Here is a 21,372-nt window from a genome sequence, read left to right as displayed (position 1 = left end):
CTTCATCTTTGACCTAATTAAATACATAATCTTATTCTTTATTTTCCGTTTTTACTATTAGATGCTTTTCTCTTTCAATTCCTATTAATGCAAACGGAATCACAATTAATATTCTCCAATAAATCAATCCAATTGTCAAACAAATTAGTATCATTCGTCATGTAACTTATCAAGGTATCGGGTAATTATGTATAGATTTCATTACATGAGCAATTGTGTTAGTAAATGATTATTTTTTTTTCAATGTAGTAACTTATTTATAGTTTGACCCAACTAGATGAAATCTCTAGCTACGCCACTGATAGCAGACAAAGTGATTGCTATTAAGGGAAAACAAAAAGTGTTACGTGTTGTTAAGTAACGATATCTCTCATTTTGTGCTCATACTGAAAAAATTCTTCATTGTTATACAATTCATGAATGGCAATATGTGAAGCAAAATATTTTTCTTAGTTTAGTTTTTGACATTCACTCTAATAAAAAATGGGTGTTGATTCTAATACATTTCGAAGTCATTATATCGTACAATATTGACCCAATTATTGAGGTGCTTCCTCAAGGTCCGGGATGAGTTTCTCTCTCCATACGCAGAGCATGTAGCATGTAAGCTATCGGATAAACAAAATGTATTCCCTCTTAGCTAGTCACTCCGTAAGTTACCAATAGTGGTCCAAAGCACCCTCATCGGGTAAAACATATCATCTAACAACCCAAGAGCGCAATTAATCAACATGAAAATAAAATTAATCGAACAATGAACTCAACATTAAGCAACTTTGTGAACCTGCATGTACGCAAAATTGACATAAACATAATCAAAAGTCTTTAATATTGACGCATACAAGAACACATTATCACCGTCTTACTCAATAATCACAAATATAATAAACCCAATTCCTCATCCTAGTCACTCTTACCGGTTTTGGAAAGCTCAACGAAGTTTTTATTTTCTAGACATTTTTTTTTTGTTACAAGGGAGCCTAAAAAGGCCCGGCAAAAGAGCAAAGCAAAACAAACTAATCTATTAGCCTACCATTAGGCCTAGCAGAATATCTTCTAATTCTAAAAGTTTTCTCAAGGTCTTCAAGAAAAGCACTAGCAGCATGAATAGGAGGAAGGTCGAAAACTACCAAACCATATTCATGATTAATGCTATTTTTTGCCAGAGTCAGCTACCATATTAGATTCCCTGTAGATATGCTTCAAAGTGAGAGATTGGAATTTTTCCATAAGGGCTTTACAACAATTAAGTAAAGAGCCAAGAGGATGATAAGTAAGATTGTAATCCTGCATCAGCTTTACCAGAATGGCAGAATCAGTTTCAATTTCCACATTATTTATCTGACAATCAGCAATAAGTTTGAGACCATAGAACAATCTGCAGGCTTCTACATTTAAGATGCCTCCAATGCCAAGATTAATTTGGAATCCTTTGATCCAATCACCTGTAAAATTTCTTATAATACCGCCAGCACCAATCTTCCCAGAAATACCACTTTTTGTGCCATCAACATTTAACTTGTAAACACCATGAGGAGGTTTACTCCAATTGAGCATGTTAAGACAGTAATCTCTGTTCTTCAAATTATTTATCTAGACTCTAGCCCACTCCTTCACAGCAGACCAAATAATCACCTGAGGCATATTAGGATAATTGAAATTTGGTTCAAAGATGTGTTTGTTTCTCCATTTCCAGATGGACCAGCAAATAAAAGTAAAAAGAGTAGCCCACTAAGTACTGGATTCCACATAACTAGAACAATGAAGGTGAGCAAAGAGCCACTCCTTCCAGTTCATAGCAAAGGTATTAGCAATGGAAATAGGAATAGAGAAAGCATTCCAAATATATTTCACACTAGGACAATCTTGAAAGAGATGAGTTAAAGATTCCCTACCTCGCTGGCTAATTGGACATGAATCATCTTGTGTGATGCCCCTATGCATCCGGTGAACATTAGTTAGCAGTTTTCCATGACTGAGCACCCAAAGGAAAGTTTTCAATTTAGGAGGGATTTGAAGCTTCCAAATATGCCTCAAGGAGAATTATTTGTACAGTAAGAGTCAAAAAAGATGCTATAAGCATATTTAACAGTGAACAATCCATCAGAAGTGTGCCTCCAAATTTGAATATCATTATCACAACCATCAAAGCCAGGGGGGACATTCAGAATTTGGTCAATAATATTTTGGGGCAACCAAGTAAGTAATAGATCAACATTCCAACCATGAGTATCCCAGAAATCACATACCAAAGCATTAGTGTCAACAACAACATCAGAAGTAACATGCATAATAAGGGGAACAGGAGGCAGCCACACATCAGTCCAAAATTTGATTGTTCTCCCATTACCAATTCTCCATATCAGACCTTGTTTTAGCAGATTCGCTCCATGAACAACACTTCTCCAGGTACTCGAACAATCTTTAGGGGTTTGATACTCCAAATTAGTCAAATTTTCATGTCGTAGATACTTCTCCCTATAAATTGCAGCCCAAAGACTAGGATCATTATGGTACAGTCTCCAACCAGCTTTAGCCAACATGGCTTGATTCATATCACATGTTTTTTTTATCCCCAGACCTCCAAGGGCTTTAGGAAGACACAAGTCTCCCAATTCACAAGATGGACTTTTTTCCCTCAGTAGTATCACCCCATAAAAAATTCCTATTGAGTCGATCAATGTCATCACAAATACTCATAGGGAGCTTAGCAATTTGCATAGCATAGGTAGGTATGGCAGCAGTGACAGAATGAATCAAGGTTAATCTTCCAGCTAAGCTTAGGTTTTTGCATTTCCAGCTGGAAAGCCTGCTTTGAACTTATCTAAAAGATTAGCATAAGTGTACCTGTTAACTCTAGAATGAATAAGAGGCATACCCAAGTATTTTCCCAGATCATTGGTGAGAGGAGAGCCACAAGTATTGCTGATGTCAAAAGCCAATTCAAGATCAATATTCGGAGAACAAAAAATAAGAGATTTTTCATAACTTACCACTTGGCTAGAAAGGGAGCAGAAAATATCTAAGCATTGCTTGAGAACATCAGCTTGGCACTAGGAAGCTTTAGATAATAACATCAAGTCATCAGCAGAGAAAAGATGGGAGATTCTAGGCCCAGATTGAGACGCTTTTACAATTTTCCACTCACCAATCTCAACAGCATAATGAATTAAGTGCGACAACTTTTCCATACATAAGACGAAAATATATGGTGAGAGAGGGTTGCCTTGTCTAATACCTCTTTGCGCATTGAAAGATTCAGTAAGTTCCCCATTGAAGCAAATCTGGAAACTAGTGGATGAGATGCAGCTCATGATTAATTTAATTATCAAGGGAGGAAAGAGAGCTTCATATAACACAGATTCAATAAAATGCCAACTAAGCCTGTCATATGCCTTCGAGAGATCCACTTTCCAAGCAAAAAAACCTTTATGTCCATGAGATTTTCTAAATTTAAAAGGCAATTCCTGAGCAATCATGATGTTATCAGAAATATGCCTCCCAGGTGCATAGCTGACTTGATTAGGACTAATGAGCTTCTGTATTAGAGGTCTGATTCGATCCACAATTATTTTTGAAATGACTTTATAAATGGTAGTGCAGAGACTGATCAGTCTGAATTGAGCCATAGATTGAGGTCCAGGAACCTTGGGGATGAGAGAAATGATAGTGTGATTCAACCCAGCAGGGATAACTCCATAACTGAAAGCATTTTGGACAGTAGAAAAAACTTCTAGAGCATAAATGTGCCAAAAATTTTGGTAGAAAATAGCAGGAAATCCATCATATCCAGGGGCTTTAAGTCCTCCAATGGAAAACATAGCTTGTTTAACTTTGCACATGGAAATAGGCCTGCAAAGATCATCGAATTGATTAGTAGGAATATGAGGAAAGAGCCAAGGAATGACAAACCTCACATCAGTTTCCCTAGATGCAGAAAAAAGATCTCTGAAGAGACAGCGATATTCTTCATAAAACTTTTATCAGTGTTCCACTGCTGTTGATTATCAAAGAGCCCTTCAATCTTATTTCTTCTTCTTCTTCTAACAAGAGTAGTAAGGTGAAAGAATTTAGTATTTCATCTGTCCCTCGATTTTTGCTTCCAAAATAAGTTCTCTTGATCTCTAAGCATTTCATACTCTTTTATTAGCTCAGCTTCAAGATTGACTAGGAAAGGATTAACAGATTTATCCCTTGATTTTTGTATGCCACCAATTCTAACAAGAAGATGTCGCTTTCTTTGGAACAGATTGCCAAAAGTGTGAATGTTCCATTGATGCATTGCTTGTGATAAAGAGGCGGTTTTTTCCATAAAGGAGCCGCAAGCAGTGTTCCAAGTATTGAGCACGAAGTTGGGAAACTCACTATGGGTAAGCCACATAGCTTGAAATTTGAAGGGAAGCATGCTATTGTTCACAACCTTATTTGAGTGAAGTTGGAGAAGAACGGGACAGTGATCAGACATTTGTGACCATGATATTCGTGCCTTCGTGGTCAGCAACGGGGTAGAAAATAAGTAAAAGTGAAAAAGTAAAATTTCATGTTTAACTTCTAGGTGGCCGTCCAAGGCTTTGCTCCCCACGCGCCTCACCCTCATAGGAAAAGTTGACATTTGTATACCCTCCCACGTGCCACAAGGACACTCAAAAGCCCCTCGTCACGTGCCTGTTGAAAGCCCCTCCTAGTACCCCACTCTCCAATCACAGCCGAGCGTGACGCGCGTCTCAAAAGAATTGCAAACCTACCCATCTCGCATAAACCAACCCCCAAAAAACATAAAAAACAAAAGCCAAAAACCCCACGCACTACTCTCTCTTCATCCATGACGTCTAGACTCACTCTCTCTTCCTCCCCCCATTCATTTTCCCTCACCAAACTCTAACCCTAACCCTAACCCTGCAACTCCCTTCCCCCCATCTCCCACCAAATTTCCAAAACCCTCTCAAATTCCGCAATGGAATCGCAGCCGAACAACCTCTTCGACACGGCGTCGCAGCCGGACACGGCCACCGACGCCTACACTTTTCTCGAATTCAACACCCAGGGCGAGGACTTCGACTACCCGGAGTTTCGCGACCCGATTCGCTCCCCGGTGGCCTGGCCCACGCCGTCCGATTCCTTATCGGACCCTGCCGACCGCGACCGCGACCGCGGCGGAGGAGGTGGTGGTGGTGGCTCCGACCACCAGTCTGATGCGTCGCCTGTTTCGGCTGCCCCGGGCAGCGCCACGAAGGCCCGGGCCGGTGGCTCGGGCAGTAGCGGCGGGAATAATAATCAGGTGGTTGACGCCCTAGCGTCTGGGATGAGTGTGCTGAACTTTGAGGACACTGGGGATGATGATAGCTATGAGTTTGGAAAGGGGGATTTTACTGAGCATGCGTGCCGGTACTGCGGCGTGTCGAACCCGGCGTGCGTTGTGAGGTGTAACGTGCCGTCGTGCCGGAAATGGTTTTGTAATTCCAGGGGGAACACGTCCGGCTCTCATATTGTGAATCACCTGGTGAGTTTCCGGGTTCATAATCTTGTTATTTTTTGAATTTTTGTTTTGTTGTTATTATTTTTCGAGAATTCAATTATCAACTGGAAATTTAGGAGTGATTAGTAGGAATGTACTAGTTAGAGATTTGGGGAAATAAATCTGCATTGTATTTAGGAGGTCAATTGCTGTTGAAGTGAATATAATTGTATATGGGGGTTGAATCACAAGTATAAAGCTTAGATTTGGATATGGTCGTTGGTGTGCCTGTTCAAAACTGCATTGTTATAAAGAGAACCCAAATTTCAGTCACTGGGATAAGAAGCAAACTGGGTAAATTACACTTAGACTAGATGCTTCTATTTGTTTAGCTCGAGTTTCAGTGGTTTGGTCTGATTATGTACTTGAAGAATGATGTAGAATACAACTTCTTTTACTTTGGTGGTACTTTATATCATTCTTCACAATAGTATAAAAAGGCATATGAGCTGATATGTTTCTATGTAGTTTCATAGAGAATTAGAAGACCTTCCCACTCATGCTACTCTTTAGTAAAGTTCCATTAAGGACAGGGTACTTGGAAGGCAATCAAGAGTACATGCTCTTTAAAATTGAGTTGGTTGTATTTGAGACCACTTACGTACAAGTGCTCATGAGTACATGCTCTTTAAGCTGTTATATTATTGCGCTTCCATAGTTGATCTTGGAAAACGTCTCTGACTCTCTCTGCTCTGTTACAGCAGTTTACCGCCTCTTCTCTCTTACCGTCTCTGTGTTGTTATGGTTTTCTTACTGCAATGACACATTATAATGCAAGAGCATCTATTTGAAGCTCATATCATATATGATTACTTTTTAAAATTGTGCTGCTTGTGGGGTCGCACTTTAATGTTGCCTGGATACTAAGTTGAAAATTACTTTCAAGTGGCTATTAGCTATTGTTATTATTATCTTCTTGGAGGGTTGATACACCCTGAGAGCTTTAAAAACTTATCGGTTATCTTGGGTCCTGCAGGTTCGTGCAAAACACAAGGAAGTCTGTCTTCATAAAGATAGCCCATTAGGAGAAACAATCCTTGAGTGCTACAACTGTGGATGCCGCAATGTATTCCTTCTTGGATTTATTTCAGCCAAGACAGAGAGTGTTGTCGTTCTTCTCTGTAGGGAACCCTGCTTAAGTGTTAATGCATTGAAGGATATGAACTGGGACCTGAGCCAGTGGTGTCCTTTGATTGATGATAGGTGTTTCTTGCAGTGGCTTGTTAAGGTTTGGTATTTTATATATCTTTTTATCAGAATTTGTTGTCTTTTTTCCTGTGAGGTAACCTATGGTTTTAAGTTAAGACCCTCTAAATCATTGTGCTTTGCAGGTCCCCTCCGAACAGGAGCAGCTGAGGGCACGCCAGATTAGTGCTCAACAAATAAACAAGGTAGAAGAACTCTGGAAGTCAAATCCTGATGCTTCCCTTGAAGATCTTGAGAAGCCTGGTGTGGATGACGAACCCCAACCTGTGGCCGTAAAGTATGAGGATGCGTACCAGGTAAACTTGTTTTCTATGATTGCTTACTGGCTTACTTCATGTTGACCTGATAAACCTGTGGCCGTAAAGTATGAGGAATCTGCAATTGCATATAGCTGCGTATTGATGTGTTAATGGAATTTTTTTATATTTCTGATGCAGTATCAAAATGTGTTTGCACCACTTATCAAGCTTGAAGCTGACTATGATAAAGTATGTTTACTATCCTCTGCTTTTCTCCTTTTTTATAGTCCTTCTGTTCCTTTTGTGGAGTACAAGCATTTGTCTAAGCCGCTTGTTCTTAATTTTGTTCCAGATGATGAAAGAATCTCAAAGTAAGGACAATCTCACCATTAGGTGGGATATTGGTCTTAACAAGAAGCGTGTCGCTTATTTTATTTTTCCAAAGGTGATTTCCGGGAGTCTATCTTAGATTGACCTTTTTTTGTTGTATTACAGACTCTTCATGTCCATATTTATCTTAGCATTCTTTTTTGTGTTGTGTTGCGTGGCAGGAGGACAATGAGATTCGTCTTGTACCTGGTGATGAGCTGCGGCTTCGTTATTCTGGGGATGCAGCTCATCCAGCATGGCAGTCTGTGGGACATGTGGTATGATTTTTCCTGACTGTCTAACAATATATTTTTGTATGAATTTATGACCATTTTTTCTTTGGCTCAAATCATATATTTCTCATCTGCCCAGATCAAGTTAACTGCACAAGAGGAGGTTGCGCTTGAACTTCGTGCTAGTCAGGTAATTTTGGTTTTCATGTGGCTAAGTTTCTTTTTTTTTTTGGGAAATTGGTTGTTGTTTGTGCTTACTGGTGGTATTGCATGCAGGGAGTTCCAGCTGATGTGAACCATGGCTTCAGCGTTGATTTCGTGTGGAAAAGTACAAGTTTTGATCGTATGCAGGGAGCCATGAAAGCTTTTGCAGTGGATGAGACAAGTGTTAGTGGGTAAGTGCTCTGGTATTTTTTTATGCGTATGCATTTTCTTTACATGAGCAAAATTCTAGAAAGAACTGTATGTTGATAAAATCTTGGTTAGGATCGAATTCCTAAGTTCTGATATGGTTCACAAAACAATCTATCTTTCATCTATCAACATTGGTTTTGTCACCTACCCAATATTGATACCTGTGTTCATAATTTATCTATTGCTCGATGTTGTTTGGAAATGTTGAGCCTAAAATGGTTTTGAGATCAATGATTTCACTAGTTTAGATGGAGATTAAATTAGCCTGAATTTTCTGATCGTATCCTTGCATGGAGCTTATTAACCTGATATGAACATACGTATGAAGATGGAACTTTCATGAGTTGTATTGTGTAGTGATATTACAGCCTGATTATATATCTACAGTTAGTGTCATATATCTAATCTGCCTGTAGGGGTTTCTATGCATCTCAAATTTAATGCTCTTTTGTACTTCCTGCAGGTATATTTACCATCACTTGTTAGGCCATGAAGTAGAGGTTCAGATGGTCCGTAATACACTGCCTCGTCGTTTTGGTGCACCTGGTCTGCCAGAACTCAATGCATCTCAGGTTGATATATTGATACACTTAGTGGTCATATACGCTGGTTGTTATGCTTGTTTGACAAAGATTTATGTTTTCTATACCAAATTTGTAGACTAGGTAATTTCCGTTTGATTTTTTAGATAATTAAGTTGTTTGGAATCTTGGGTCAAAAGTGAATCATCAGTGTATATTAGAATGGTATGTATTTTGTTATATATATTGATTTTGTCTTTTACTTGATAAATGCCTCCTCATGTCCTGGTTTTTCCTGGTTCATCATAGCTCTAACCATTAGCTTACTCAATAATGGCCTATATACTGAGAAACTTTTGGCTTTCAGTTTCATGTTTTTGACTTTCGAGTCTGACTTGCTATAGAACATATTCACACCGTGTGTGTATTTGTGCACGACATAGTTGAGATTTCTTCATGTGTGCTTAGTAGATTTTTTTTTTAATCCTCTAGTTCTTGAAGGGGTCTCATTTCCAATTATTTCATGGTTCCTTAAAACTTTTGCGTTTTAAAGGACTTTTCTGAGTGTCTTATACTCCTTTGTGGATAGGTTTTTGCTGTGAAAAGTGTCCTTCAGAAGCCTATAAGTTTGATTCAAGGTCCACCTGGCACAGGAAAAACTGTCACTTCTGCAGCAATTGTGTATCACATGGCTAAACAAGGGCAGGGACAGGTAGAATCACCAATATTGTTTGCTTCCCCCCTCCCTCCCTCCCTCCCTCCCTCTCTCTCTCTCTCTCTCACTAAATTTTCACTTACTCCAGGTCTTGGTTTGCGCTCCTAGTAATGTGGCTGTAGACCAACTAGCTGAAAAAATAAGTGCAACTGGGCTGAAGGTAAAGGAGCAGTGCTTTGCCTGCATTTGTATAAACTCTATGGTCTTCTTTGTTTGGTTGTATATTTTGGATTGCATTTTCATACCCTTTCTGGTTCGTGCTCTTGATTTTGGTGTCTTGACATGAAGTGGATTTTTATAGTTTAAAAAAAGAAGAAGAAGTGTAATACTTCCAGCTGCAACATTAGCAAATAAGCATGCAACATGACTGCTGATGCTGTTGCCCTAGTAACCACAAAAAAAACAAAAAAAACAAACAAACAAGCAAACAAACGAGCACCAGACCTCTCTTTACTGGAGGCAACCAGAAGGCTTTTCTTACTGAGAAAAGCAGCCAATTTAGAATTACTTTCCTCAAGTAGATTTGGCAACTGAGTTGTGTCCATGTGTGTTGAGTATGTGTTAGTTAGACTAACACCCGTGGAGGTTACGGGTAACAATATCTCACTGGCATCATGGGATGGGAGGGTAGGGGTGTGATTAAAAAATAGAAAGTAGCTATTCAGTTTTCACTCAAAGTAGTGTCTCATTTCTAAATGAATTTAATCTCTGTTAACCAAGATAGCTGTGACTATACTCATGCAGTCCACTTGAATTTAAATTCAGCTGATCTTTATATTAGCGAAACCATAAAATAGAATTCTATAATTTGTATCACGTCTTTTGGGTAAAGAGTTTGTAGTGTAATAGTGGGGTTATGAGTGTTAACATATGCCATTTATTGGTTTGTAGATAATGGATTGCTTTTCACTCATGTTTATATGTTTTCTTCTTGGATGTCTCTGAGTCTATTTCTTTCTGTTGGGCTATAAGGTCGTTAGACTTTGTGCAAAATCAAGGGAAGCTGTCAGCTCTCCTGTTGAGCATTTAACCCTTCACTATCAGGTTTGTTTTGATTTGCTAGCTAGTATTTTACATTTTGCTTATTAATTACGTTCATTGCTTTAACCTGGTGCTTACTGATAATAAATAACAGGTTCGTCATCTTGACACATCAGAAAAGAGTGAACTTCACAAGTTACAGCAATTGAAGGATGAGCAAGGTCTGTCTCTCTCCCTCTTTCCCCACTTTTCTTCATTGACATTAGTGATGAAAATCTGTAGCATATTGATGTTAATAAGTTAATTCAATGTGTCTTTTTGTAGGCGAATTGTCAAGTAGTGATGAGAAAAAGTACAAAGCGCTGAAGCGGGCAACTGAGAGAGAGATTTCTCAGAGTGCTGATGTCATTTGTTGCACATGTGTTGGTGCTGGAGATCCTCGATTGGCGAATTTTAGGTTCCGTCAGGTTGAAATACATCTTACAAAGCCAGTTCTACTGTCAGTATCAGTCACAACTTGAAAGAGCTTAATTTTTTTTTTTCCTTTTTCATTTTCATCTAGGTACTTATTGATGAGTCTACTCAGGCAACAGAGCCTGAATGCCTTATTCCTTTGGTACTGGGGGCAAAGCAGGTCCGTTGAGATCAATCACTCAGTTTTACATTTTTCTTCAGGGCTTGATGGTTTAAAAACAGTTGCATGGTTTGCAGTTTAATGTGGAATTTCTGTTTTAGGTTGTTTTGGTTGGTGATCACTGCCAGCTTGGTCCAGTCATTATGTGCAAGAAAGCAGCTCGTGCTGGGCTTGCCCAGTCTCTTTTTGAACGCCTCGTTTTACTTGGTGTGAAACCAATTAGGTTGCAGGTAATTGGTCAAACTTATGCAGTCTGCGTGGATGTAATGCATACTGTAGTTGTACTGATATAGATATGTGAAATTGGAGTTCTTCCATGCAGCAATTGGTCCTAACTGATGTTATTGTGGATACGAGTATGACTATGTTGCAGTACTGATGATAATCCTTTGCGATTTCAAATTAGGTCCAATACAGAATGCATCCAGCCTTGTCAGAATTTCCTTCCAACAGCTTCTATGAGGGAACACTCCAAAATGGCGTCACCATCAATGAAAGGCAATCAACAGGAATTGATTTTCCATGGCCAGTTCCCAATCGTCCCATGTTCTTTTATGTTCAGGTATACCAAGTGCCAATTAAATGTGATGTGAAAACTTGTTTTGTTTAGAAAAGTGCTGTTTGCTGCCTTTTTTTTTTCTTTTTCTCTTTCTTTTCTTTAAATGGTTTTGGACTCGTGCATCGGTGTTACAGATGGGGCAAGAGGAGATAAGTGCTAGCGGAACATCTTACCTGAACAGAACTGAAGCTGCTAATGTTGAAAAGATTGTCACAACATTCTTAAGGAGTGGTGTAGTCCCTAGTCAGGTGAATCCATGACTTCCATTTGGATTTAGATTTCACCCGAGTTCTTGTATCTGTACTTTAATAATATCAATGTTTCACAGATTGGGGTGATAACACCATATGAGGGACAGCGAGCATATATTGTGAACTATATGTCGAGAAATGGTGCTCTCAGGCAGCAACTTTATAAGGAAATAGAGGTAATCTGTTTGATTTATCAGATGCATAATTTTGTGGCAGTTGTCCATGTCCGTCGATGTTCATTATTTATTGTTGCTACAGGTTGCAAGTGTAGATTCATTTCAAGGAAGGGAAAAAGATTATATCATCCTGTCATGTGTGAGGAGTAATGAGCATCAGGTGAGTGGATGGGAGCACTTATATGTGCATTTCTTGTTTGTGGAAAGTTTCTTTCCTTGCCGTAGCCCAAATACTATCTTTTGTTTTCACTATTGTCTGTATTGTGCATCCTTCAATGCCCCATTTTCACGTGTTTTATTTATCCCGGACTTTCTTATAACAGACTACTAGAGTTTGCTCATTTAGCTTTAAGATGATTATAGAATAGTTGTTTTCATCAGTAAAGAAGATGGTATTCAATAGATTTTATGTATCTGGCTAATGCACCACTCTTTCAGGGCATTGGATTCCTTAATGACCCTCGGAGGCTCAATGTTGCCCTAACACGTGCTCGGTATGGTATTGTTATTCTGGGGAACCCTAAAGTTCTAAGTAAACAGCCCTTGTGGAATAGCTTGTTGACACACTACAAGGTATCATCTGATCTCTACGGGTTATGCAGCGGTTTGTGTTTGCCTGTTTCTTAGCTTTTGAGTCTTTCTGGCAGATGATTGAAAAGGAGTGAACATTGTCCAAGTATTTTGTTTTATTTAAAATTAAAGATAACGTACCTGTGATTTACCTTTTGCTCTGACCATAAAAGATCTCATGACAACAAGATCCCTAGGAAATTGGCGTTGAAATCCCTCGATCTCGATCAGAGATGAAGCAAAAGAATTTGAAATAATTGAAAAAAAATGAAGGGCTCTTTTCTTGATTGATTTGTTCGAACTTGAGTGAAAGCCAATGTGTTTTCCGAAAGGGGGTCTTGAAAAAAAAAAAGGCCTACTCTTTGGCCGTTACTGTCCTTAGTACAAATCTACTCTCTTATAAGAAAAGGGAATAAGGAAAACAAAAATCTGATCACATATTCAGTGGCAGTCATGAGCTTTGATTGTTGATGGCAGTGGATAATACTTATGGTCAGCATGATTGTTAACGCTGAATGATGTGATTACAGCCTTTATGTTTTTCTCCCTTTGATGAGGCACCCTTTCAATACTTCTTTGATCTTATCATTTGGTCAATCAAATGATTGCGTTGTATTTATTGACGTATGTTATTGAGTATGACTTCTGACATTTTATATATTATTAGGAACATGAGTGCTTGGTCGAAGGTCCTCTAAATAACTTGAAGCAGAGTATGGTTCAATTTCCAAAGCCCAAAAAGGTATTTTATTTTGCAAGACGGTTAATTTTCTTTTCGGAATTGATAAAGCAGACACATTATTTCTCAATTTGTTTTGTGGGAGTTGGATCACATATATAAAATAAAGAATGGATGATAGTTGTGAAATCATGTATACCATTCTTTTACACAGATCTACAATGATCGGCGTCTGTTCTTTGGTGGTGGTCCTGGAGTTGTCCCAAGTGATAGTTATGGGTCTATTCCCCCATCCGGTCAGAGTGCTGATAGAAGAAGTGGTCGTGGTAGGGGTATGTTATCTCTAGTATCCTTTTGTAGGGTGATGTATGCAATTTAGGATCCTAATCTTAGAACTCTGGAACAGAACTTTAAGTGTGCTTGTTCTACCAATGGAAATCGCTGCTTCTTCTCCTGCTAGGAAGAAACAGAATAAAACTTGAATATAGGGATAGTCCTTAGGTGCACCCCCTCTGTGATTAACGGTTTGGATTACAAAAATCTAAGTTAAAGTATGTTACTCACAATGCAGGTGAACCTAAGAATTGTCCATCTAAAACTGAATGCCCAGTGAACTTGACTTTTATTATGTGCATCTATTGTCCAAAATTAAATTTCACATGTGAGGCGAACTAATTATGTTTCAAAAGTAAGTTTTTGGTTGGACATGGAAGAATAATTATATCCCCAAGCAATTATATGAATGATTAACTCGGTAATTTAATAACAGCTGGAAAATGTATATTATGCATTTTTAAATTGTTTTTGTTGGATCCTCATTGTTTCTGTCAAATCCAGGCTCTTACCTACCCCCTGGTCCACCGAATGGTACCCACAAGCCTGGGGTACATCCTGCTGGATATCCAATGCCTAGGGCACCACTTGCACCATTTCATGGTGGTCCCCTTTCTCAACCCTATGCTATTCCAACTCGTGGAGCTGTGCATGGACCAGTAGGAGCTGTTCCTCATGTCCCTCAACCTGGAAGTCGAGGTTTTGGAGCTGGACGTGGCAGTGCTGGTGCTCCTATTGGCAGTCATCTCCAACACCAGCAAGGCACACAGCAGAATGTAGGAAATCTGGGGTCTAACTTCAACTTTCCTGCTCTGGAAAATCCTAATAGTCAGCCATCTGTGGGCGGTCCATTATCTCAACCTGGATTTGTCAATAATGTTCGTATATTTTTTCTTTTCATTGCTAAGTTTATATGTGGATTTTCTACCTGCATTCAGTCTCATTTTTTGCCTGTGACAGATGCCAGTTCAAGGGCCAAGCCAAACATTTCGTGATGGATTTTCCATGGCGGGCATGTCTCAGGTTTCTTTCTCATACTTTCCAAGTTCCCACTGAGAACTGTATAAATTTGTAGAGCTATATTCACATCTTAATTTCTCATCTCATTACTTGTTGCAGGAGTTCTTGGGTGATGACTTTAAAAGTCAGGGATCTCATGTTCCTTATAACGTTGCTGACTTTTCCACTCAGGTACATATTTGTTTTCATTTGTCTAGTGTGTGTATCATTAGAGGAACTATTTAGTTGCTTCAGCAGCATATCTTGATGTTGAAACTTCAGGATGAAAAAAAATTCCTGTTTGTCATATCTATGTTCTACTTGCTATATCTATCCTCTAGATTTCTCTTAAGCATTTTGCTGAAGTTCATAATTTAATGTTTATATTAAACAACATTGCTATTCCTTGAGTGGTTTGTTAAAGGATGTTAGATCAATCTGTCCTAAAGAAGCTCATTTTCTCTTGGTAAACTTATGGTTGAATCTATGCTTGTATGAAATGAATTCCCCCTATTATGTTCAGACTACAGAGTACCCATCTTGTACATTTTTTACTTGGATCATTCATGTACTCATGTATACAGTAAAAATCAAACATAGGATTAGGAATTTAGTTCGTAGTTTCCTTTAATTGCACTATATGTTGACATGCTGCTGGCCTTATCTGCAGGCTTCTCAAAGTGGATATGCTGTTGATTATGTTACACAAGGAGCACAAGGAGGATTTCCAGGCAATTTTATAAACCAGAATTCTCAAGCAGGGTACTCTCGATTTGGTACAGGGAATGACTTCATGTCTCAGGTTTGCTGCTTTCCACTAGTTATGAAAAAATAAAAATAAAAACCTATTCTGTGTGCTGTTTTTATCATCGTTTGTGCAAATATGAACTGCAAACTGCATATTTCAGGACTACATGGCTCATGGTACACAAGGTCTATTTACCCAGGTGGGCTACAATGACCCATCACAGGATGATGGATCGCAGAACCACTATGGAGTGGGGAATGCTAATGCACTTCAGTCTCAGGTTTCTTCTCATACAAACTGTTTGCTATATAATTATCATGGATAGGTATTTGGCCACTGTGGAGCGAATCCGTGTAAATGGCCAAACATTTATTGCATTCTCTCTGTTTCTTTCTCCAGTCATACCTTGGCTTGGTGCTTTGTTGACCTCTGTAGTTTTAAAGTTGATAAAGTTGTTCAACATATGTGCAGGGATATATGAATTCTCTGTACTCCCAACCTTTTACCCACTACAACACACAGCCAATGAACTTGCAGGCCCCACAACAGCAGCCGCCTCAGCAGGGTCAGAGCTCCCAAAATCAGAAGATTCACTACAATGGTTAAGAAACAGTAGGGAATAATGGCTGTGATGGGTTATAATCTTTGGCATTCAGCAACTTGGTTTGTGCTCTCTTGTGTGCCCAAATATATCTACCCTAAAATGCAGAAAATTTGCCTGTTGAGATCAGTGGTTATCTCCATAATCAATAGTTAATGTTCTGGGTATTGGTTATAAAGATCATATGAGTGGGGCAAATGAGCATGGGTCTGAGCAAGCAAGAGCAGCACATCCAGGGCTGAGAAAGAAAAGGATAACCCCGATTACCTGCTTGAAGTTTTGTATTGTTCTGAAGAAAGGTAAGAAAATGTTCAACGAGTGAGAGCATTACATGGCATGGTTTTGGTGAAAGGGTGTGGAAACTGGAAGCAGCGGCGGGGCTATATATCTAACTGACTGGGGAAAAACCCCATTATTCATACAGAAGCAGTTTACCACAATTTTGTACAGCATGCTGGGGAAAGTCGCCTAGCCCTTTCAGATCGTGACATGTAATTATACTCTTACATTATTATTGAATAGATGATGATGATAGCTTAGCAAGTATTATTGGGTGCGTGTACTGCTCCAGAACCCGGTGGTATATAAAAGCGTGATAATGGTTTTCTTGTGCAAGGCTTGATTCAAATACTGTATTGGTTCAACGTAAAGTGTTTTGAGGTTTCTGGTTTTACATTTTTGTTCAGTTGGTTTTGGAAAATCATCTTGTTAGTTCAGAAAGTAAGATTAGACTTGTTTGACGTATAAATGAAAATGTATGGAATTTTGTCAAACTGGAAGCTAGCGATATTTCGTCCTTGGATAAAGTGGTACCATTTTGTACAAGAAACAATATAAGTCTACAAAATAAACATGCACTGACGTAGCTCATGTCCTGTGGTCTCGATTACAAGGGCTATCCATTTGGCTTTCTTCATGCGGTGGTATGACTTGGAAGATGGCAAAGGAATCCAAACTCTCCGTGTCCATTCCTTCTGAAGAAGCGAACTCACTCGGCAACTCAACAAGCATAAAGCCTTCTCTAACAAACTCGCTCAGGCACTCAGCAGTTGAGGGCCTTACCTCAGTTGCTGCCAAAACTGTCGTCTTTCTGTTGCACACACATTTCAACGTCTTGGCCAAGCCAACCATCTCCTCGGCGTTGTAGAACACATCAGACATCAAAACCAAGTCAAACTCACCGACTTCGCTCAATGACTCGTCTGATCCCCACATGAGTTCCCTGACCTTGACTTGTTCACCAAGTCCGTTGGCTTCGACATTCTTCAGCAAACCTGGAAGCAGCGGCTTGATGTCGGTGAGCACAACTTGGCTCGCTCCTAGCCGGGCTGCGGTCAAGCCGGGGAGTCCAGCTCCTGCACCAAGCTCAAGCACGGTCTTGCCTAGAAAACTGAAGTTTGTTCGGCTTTGGTTGGTCATCCAGTTGGATAGGACCAAAGCCGAGGCCCAAATCCATGAGCCGGTGAGTGCTCGGCCAGTGGCCGGGTCACAAACGTCCTCGAGCTCATGGATTACAAGCGTGTCGTCGGCGACTTGGATTTGTCTCATGGCCATTGACTCTGAGGCTATTAGCTCCTCGGCTCCTTTACTTGAACTAGCTATATGGTAGGTGCTTTTTATATCCAATGATTCTCTGAAGTGGAGATTGCTAACAGTTTAAAGTACGACTATTCCAATTCCCAGACAAAATTGTTCTATGAGAATTTGTTCTGCTGGGATGTGTTGGGATTGGAATATGAAGCAAGTGCATAGGCACCACCCAATGGCATTCTGGAATACGCCGGGCCTGTTACGCCTTAGATGTCCGTTAACGGAGGGGTATCCACGTCAATTCTATGTCCATGGTAAATGAATTTTAACTGAGCCACCTCCCTCTCACGTGCTATTCAATGGGCCTCATCTTCTTCTTCTTCTTCTTCTTCGAAGACTTCGCGTCTGATATTGTACGAGTCTGGGAAAGGTGGAGAAAAGGTTTGGGAAGACGAAATCGGTGGCGTTGAGTGGATGAAGAAAGTGTAGGCAGGAGCTCATGTTGGTTTTCAAGCTATTGAATGCATCAAGTTCAGGTTGAATTTCACCAGAAAGATTATTGTTATTGAGTATCAATGCAAGCAGGCGAGCAGCTGAAAAAAGTCAAAAACCAACGATGTTTAATGGAATTGAACCTGATAATGAGTTGTGTGAGAGATTAATCACTTGTAGATAGGTTAAGTTTCCAATCCTCGCCAGAATATAGCAATCAATTTTGGGGTATTTCCCCTAAAAAAAAAAAACAGAGTAATTTTTAATTTTATTTAAAAAAAGCGAGTAGTTTTTAATGTATAGGGAGATACTAGTATACTACTGGTAACGCTCCAGACTCCAATAGGAGTAGGCAATATTCCTAGATTTGAGGATCTTGTTCTATATAACAGCACAATGCATATAGATTTCTGAAAGGGTCGGGCGTCGATCAATATTCATGATAAACAGAGACTCTAAGCAGAGACTTTTTTAGGGTTTTAGCTCAATCCTAAAACATGGCGTCTGTGATGACAGCGTTTCGAAGCAGAACCCTAACTTCCTTGTTTAAGGTACATCGCTTTCCTCCTCTTTGCTTCACCTCTCTAATTCCCAGCAGAAATAACATTCAGACGCCAACAACAACCTGCTTCACCAAAACTCTATGCACCTCTCCTGCCCACCATGGAATTGGTTCTTCCTCTGATGAAGAGGAAATAGTGATTAATAAGCCTAAGGTAGAATACAGGAGAAATCAAACAAACATCGCACTCGGAATCACAAAGAAGCTGCTTCTGAACGAAGCCAAGGACTCAAACCTAGTATGCGCGCCGCTTTCCATTCAAGTAGTGCTCTCTCTTCTCAACTCTAAAACCAATTCCACCTTTGACGACCGTGCGTTGGCGTCCGAGCTCGCGGCTCGGGTGTTTGCAGATGGGTCCCAAAAAGGTGGGCCCCGCGTATCATGTGCCAATGGCCTCTGGGTGGACGAGTCAGTCCATCTGGAGCCTTCTCTGGAACAGGCAGTGGGCAGTGCCTACAACTCGGCTCTGCACCGAGTGGATTTCAAAACCGAATATGAGGAAGTGAGAACTAGAGTTAATTCATGGGTGGAAGAGGAGACTAACGGCCTCATCAAAGGTGTTCTTTCTCCGGGCTCAGTAAACAGCCTAACGAGGCTCCTATTTGCAAATGCATTGTACTTCAAAGGAGATTGGGCCGACAAGTTTGCTGCATCATTGACGAAAAAGTATGACTTCCACCTTCTCAATGGGAACCCAGTTAAGGCAGTGCCCTTCATGACCAGCTGCAGGGAGAGGCAGTACATAAGTGAATTTGATGGATTCAAAGTCTTAAAACTTCTGTACCGAACAGGAAAAGACAAGAGGCTGTATTCCATGTGCTTGTTTCTTCCGGATGCAAAAGATGGTCTGCCAGCTATGGTCGAGAGACTTAATTCTGAGTGTGGCTTAAGAAGCCACATTCCATATTCAAAACAAAGGGTGGGTGAGTTCAGAATTCCAAAGTTCAAGTTTTCTTTCGACTTTGCAGCTGCCCGTGTTCTTAAGGAGTTGGGACTTCTGGGAGGTTTGACAGAGGAGGTGAAATCACGCGTGGGTGAGCCACTATATATTCCCAGCATCTATCAGAAAGCCGTCATTGAAGTTAATGAGGAAGGCACCGAAGCTGCAGCTGTTACTTTCGGGGTGGAAATGTCTGCGGCTTCACCTTGTCCTCCCAAACCTAAAGTGATAGACTTTGTGGCTGATCACCCATTCATGTTCGTGATTAGAGAAGAAGTAACGGAAACAGTTCTGTTCATTGGTTATGTGCTCAATCCACTACTTAAGGGCTGATTATTACGGTATGGAGGCCAAGAAAATAGGCCTGTGATATTTGGGTTTCTTAGTTTTATTAGGCCCAGCTGCTTTTGCTTTTCTTTGCATGTGTAGCTTCGTGAAAGGTTTTATTATTTTCAATGTAATCAGGACGCTCGGATCGGATTACAGAAATTATATATGCTTTAGTCCTTGAGTTCATGTATTACAAGCGTGTTTTGGTTAGGGCTGTTATTCGGTCGGTTCGAATCGGTTATAGGTATTACCAACTTCAAAACTAAAGCTTTCGGTTTCAAAACTGAGCTACCAATTACCAACCAAAATTTTCGGTTTTTAATTATATCTACCAAATTCGGTATTTCGGTTTTCGGTATTACCAACTTTAGAACAACTAATTCTTTATAATATAAATTAGAATGAACAAAACTAGGTTTTTGAATTTTATAATCATAAACGTTCTATTCATCTACTAATTATAGCTTTCTTTTGTATATATGACATCAAGTTTTACCAATTTTCACTAAAACTAGGTTATTTAACCATCTTTGACTAGGTTACTTAAAATACATGTACTATAATGTAGTATATGTAGTAATATTCATACTATTATAAAAGTTTTTAATGTTTATTTCTTAATATACATGTATGTGTATTGAAAACTGCAGTATATAAATCTAATATTTAGATAATCGGTAGATTCGGTATTTACCAAAACCAAACCAACTTTTTCGGTAATTTTCGATTTCGGTTTTATCGGTCTTAGTTACCAAAAAATCGGTTTACCAAACCTAAAATATCGGTTGGTATTTGGTAATTACCAAACCAAGTGGCAGCCCTAGTTTTGGTTCATGGTCATGGACTCTGAGGCTATCCTCTTTCATTTACACCGGCTAGATGCTGTCTTTACTTTGTTGCACTCATGACTCGTTGATCATTACTACTACAGACTAAAGTCCTGGTCATGTAGATCGTGGTCTCATATGTGTCGAAGTTTTTTTTTTTTTTTTTGGTCAAATATGTGTCGAAGTTAGGTGTTCATGGCTTTTCCTGTGGCCTGAATTTTGCGCCATGCATCCTCATTTTTGTATGCGCGGATTCACTTGATTTTCTTACAACTTTGGTTCTATAACTAGTAATTAACAAATTTAGTACATAGGTTTACATTAATAAGAAATAACATAAATAAGTCACAGCTTGAACTAATATTTAGTTTATAGTAAAATAATGATAGTCTCTTATTTTTTTAAATTTTTTTCAAGAAACCTTTATTGAAAATGTTTATAACACGGGAATGATCGGTGGTGGACATGAAACTCCCCACTCTTCTCCCTAGAGCCTAAATTAGTTATGGGTCCGTCATCATGAATGACCTCCATGAGCCGAAAGGACCTAACCCCTAACCACCTATATCGCCCAACATTTAGGACTACAAAAATTTTTGGAATCTCAATACCACCTCATAGACAACTGCTAGAAAAACCAACGCCCTCTTCCACACCGTGTCTCAAAATATCACATCATGTGCAAGGATCGCTCATCAGCACATTGACCGTAAGATAACATCGAATATAAACCAATTCGTCCCCAGGAAAGACACCACATTGATGACACCTCAATTTGACCCAACCTTAGCTCAAAAGAGTAGGGACATGCTAAAGACCAGAATAACCTAACCAAAAACACTACTTTAAACAAAAATAAAAACCAGCCGCCACAATCCTGTTCCCTCTTCCTAGGTGCCCTGCCGGCAGACCACCACCACAAATCAATCCCTTCGAACTCGCCTCGCA

The 21,372-nt window shown here is 39.6% G+C and overlaps 3 protein-coding genes across 3 annotated transcripts; 2 read left to right on the top strand and 1 right to left on the bottom strand.

Annotated features, from left to right (window-relative positions):
• The first annotated feature begins 4,774 nt into the window (after positions 1–4,774).
• Positions 4,775–16,371, top strand: LOC112175420 (regulator of nonsense transcripts 1 homolog). Its single transcript, XM_024313095.2, has 29 exons — positions 4,775–5,500; positions 6,492–6,743; positions 6,847–7,017; positions 7,159–7,209; positions 7,313–7,405; positions 7,512–7,607; positions 7,702–7,752; positions 7,839–7,957; positions 8,440–8,548; positions 9,087–9,209; positions 9,301–9,372; positions 10,185–10,256; positions 10,348–10,414; positions 10,518–10,660; positions 10,756–10,827; positions 10,929–11,057; positions 11,234–11,389; positions 11,521–11,634; positions 11,715–11,813; positions 11,896–11,973; positions 12,252–12,386; positions 13,051–13,125; positions 13,277–13,394; positions 13,900–14,273; positions 14,356–14,418; positions 14,515–14,586; positions 15,065–15,196; positions 15,303–15,422; positions 15,614–16,371. Exons 1-29 carry the CDS (start codon positions 4,955–4,957, stop codon positions 15,746–15,748), a joined length of 3,837 nt encoding a protein of 1,278 aa, XP_024168863.1. The 5' UTR covers positions 4,775–4,954; the 3' UTR covers positions 15,749–16,371.
• A 191-nt stretch (positions 16,372–16,562) lies between these two features.
• On the top strand, positions 16,563–19,771 carry LOC112175421 (serpin-ZX). Its single transcript, XM_024313096.2, has one exon. It carries the CDS (start codon positions 18,263–18,265, stop codon positions 19,598–19,600), a length of 1,338 nt encoding a protein of 445 aa, XP_024168864.1. The 5' UTR covers positions 16,563–18,262; the 3' UTR covers positions 19,601–19,771.
• LOC112177678 (protein N-lysine methyltransferase METTL21A) lies at positions 16,611–17,297 on the bottom strand. The gene has a single exon (XM_024315944.1). The coding sequence runs from the start codon at positions 17,295–17,297 to the stop codon at positions 16,611–16,613; it is 687 nt and encodes a 228-aa protein (XP_024171712.1).
• Positions 19,772–21,372: the final 1,601 nt, after the last annotated feature.

Source organism: Rosa chinensis, chromosome 7, assembly GCF_002994745.2.
Source record: "Rosa chinensis cultivar Old Blush chromosome 7, RchiOBHm-V2, whole genome shotgun sequence".
NCBI lineage: Eukaryota > Viridiplantae > Streptophyta > Magnoliopsida > Rosales > Rosaceae > Rosa > Rosa chinensis.
This window is presented reverse-complemented; position numbering and strand designations above follow the sequence as displayed.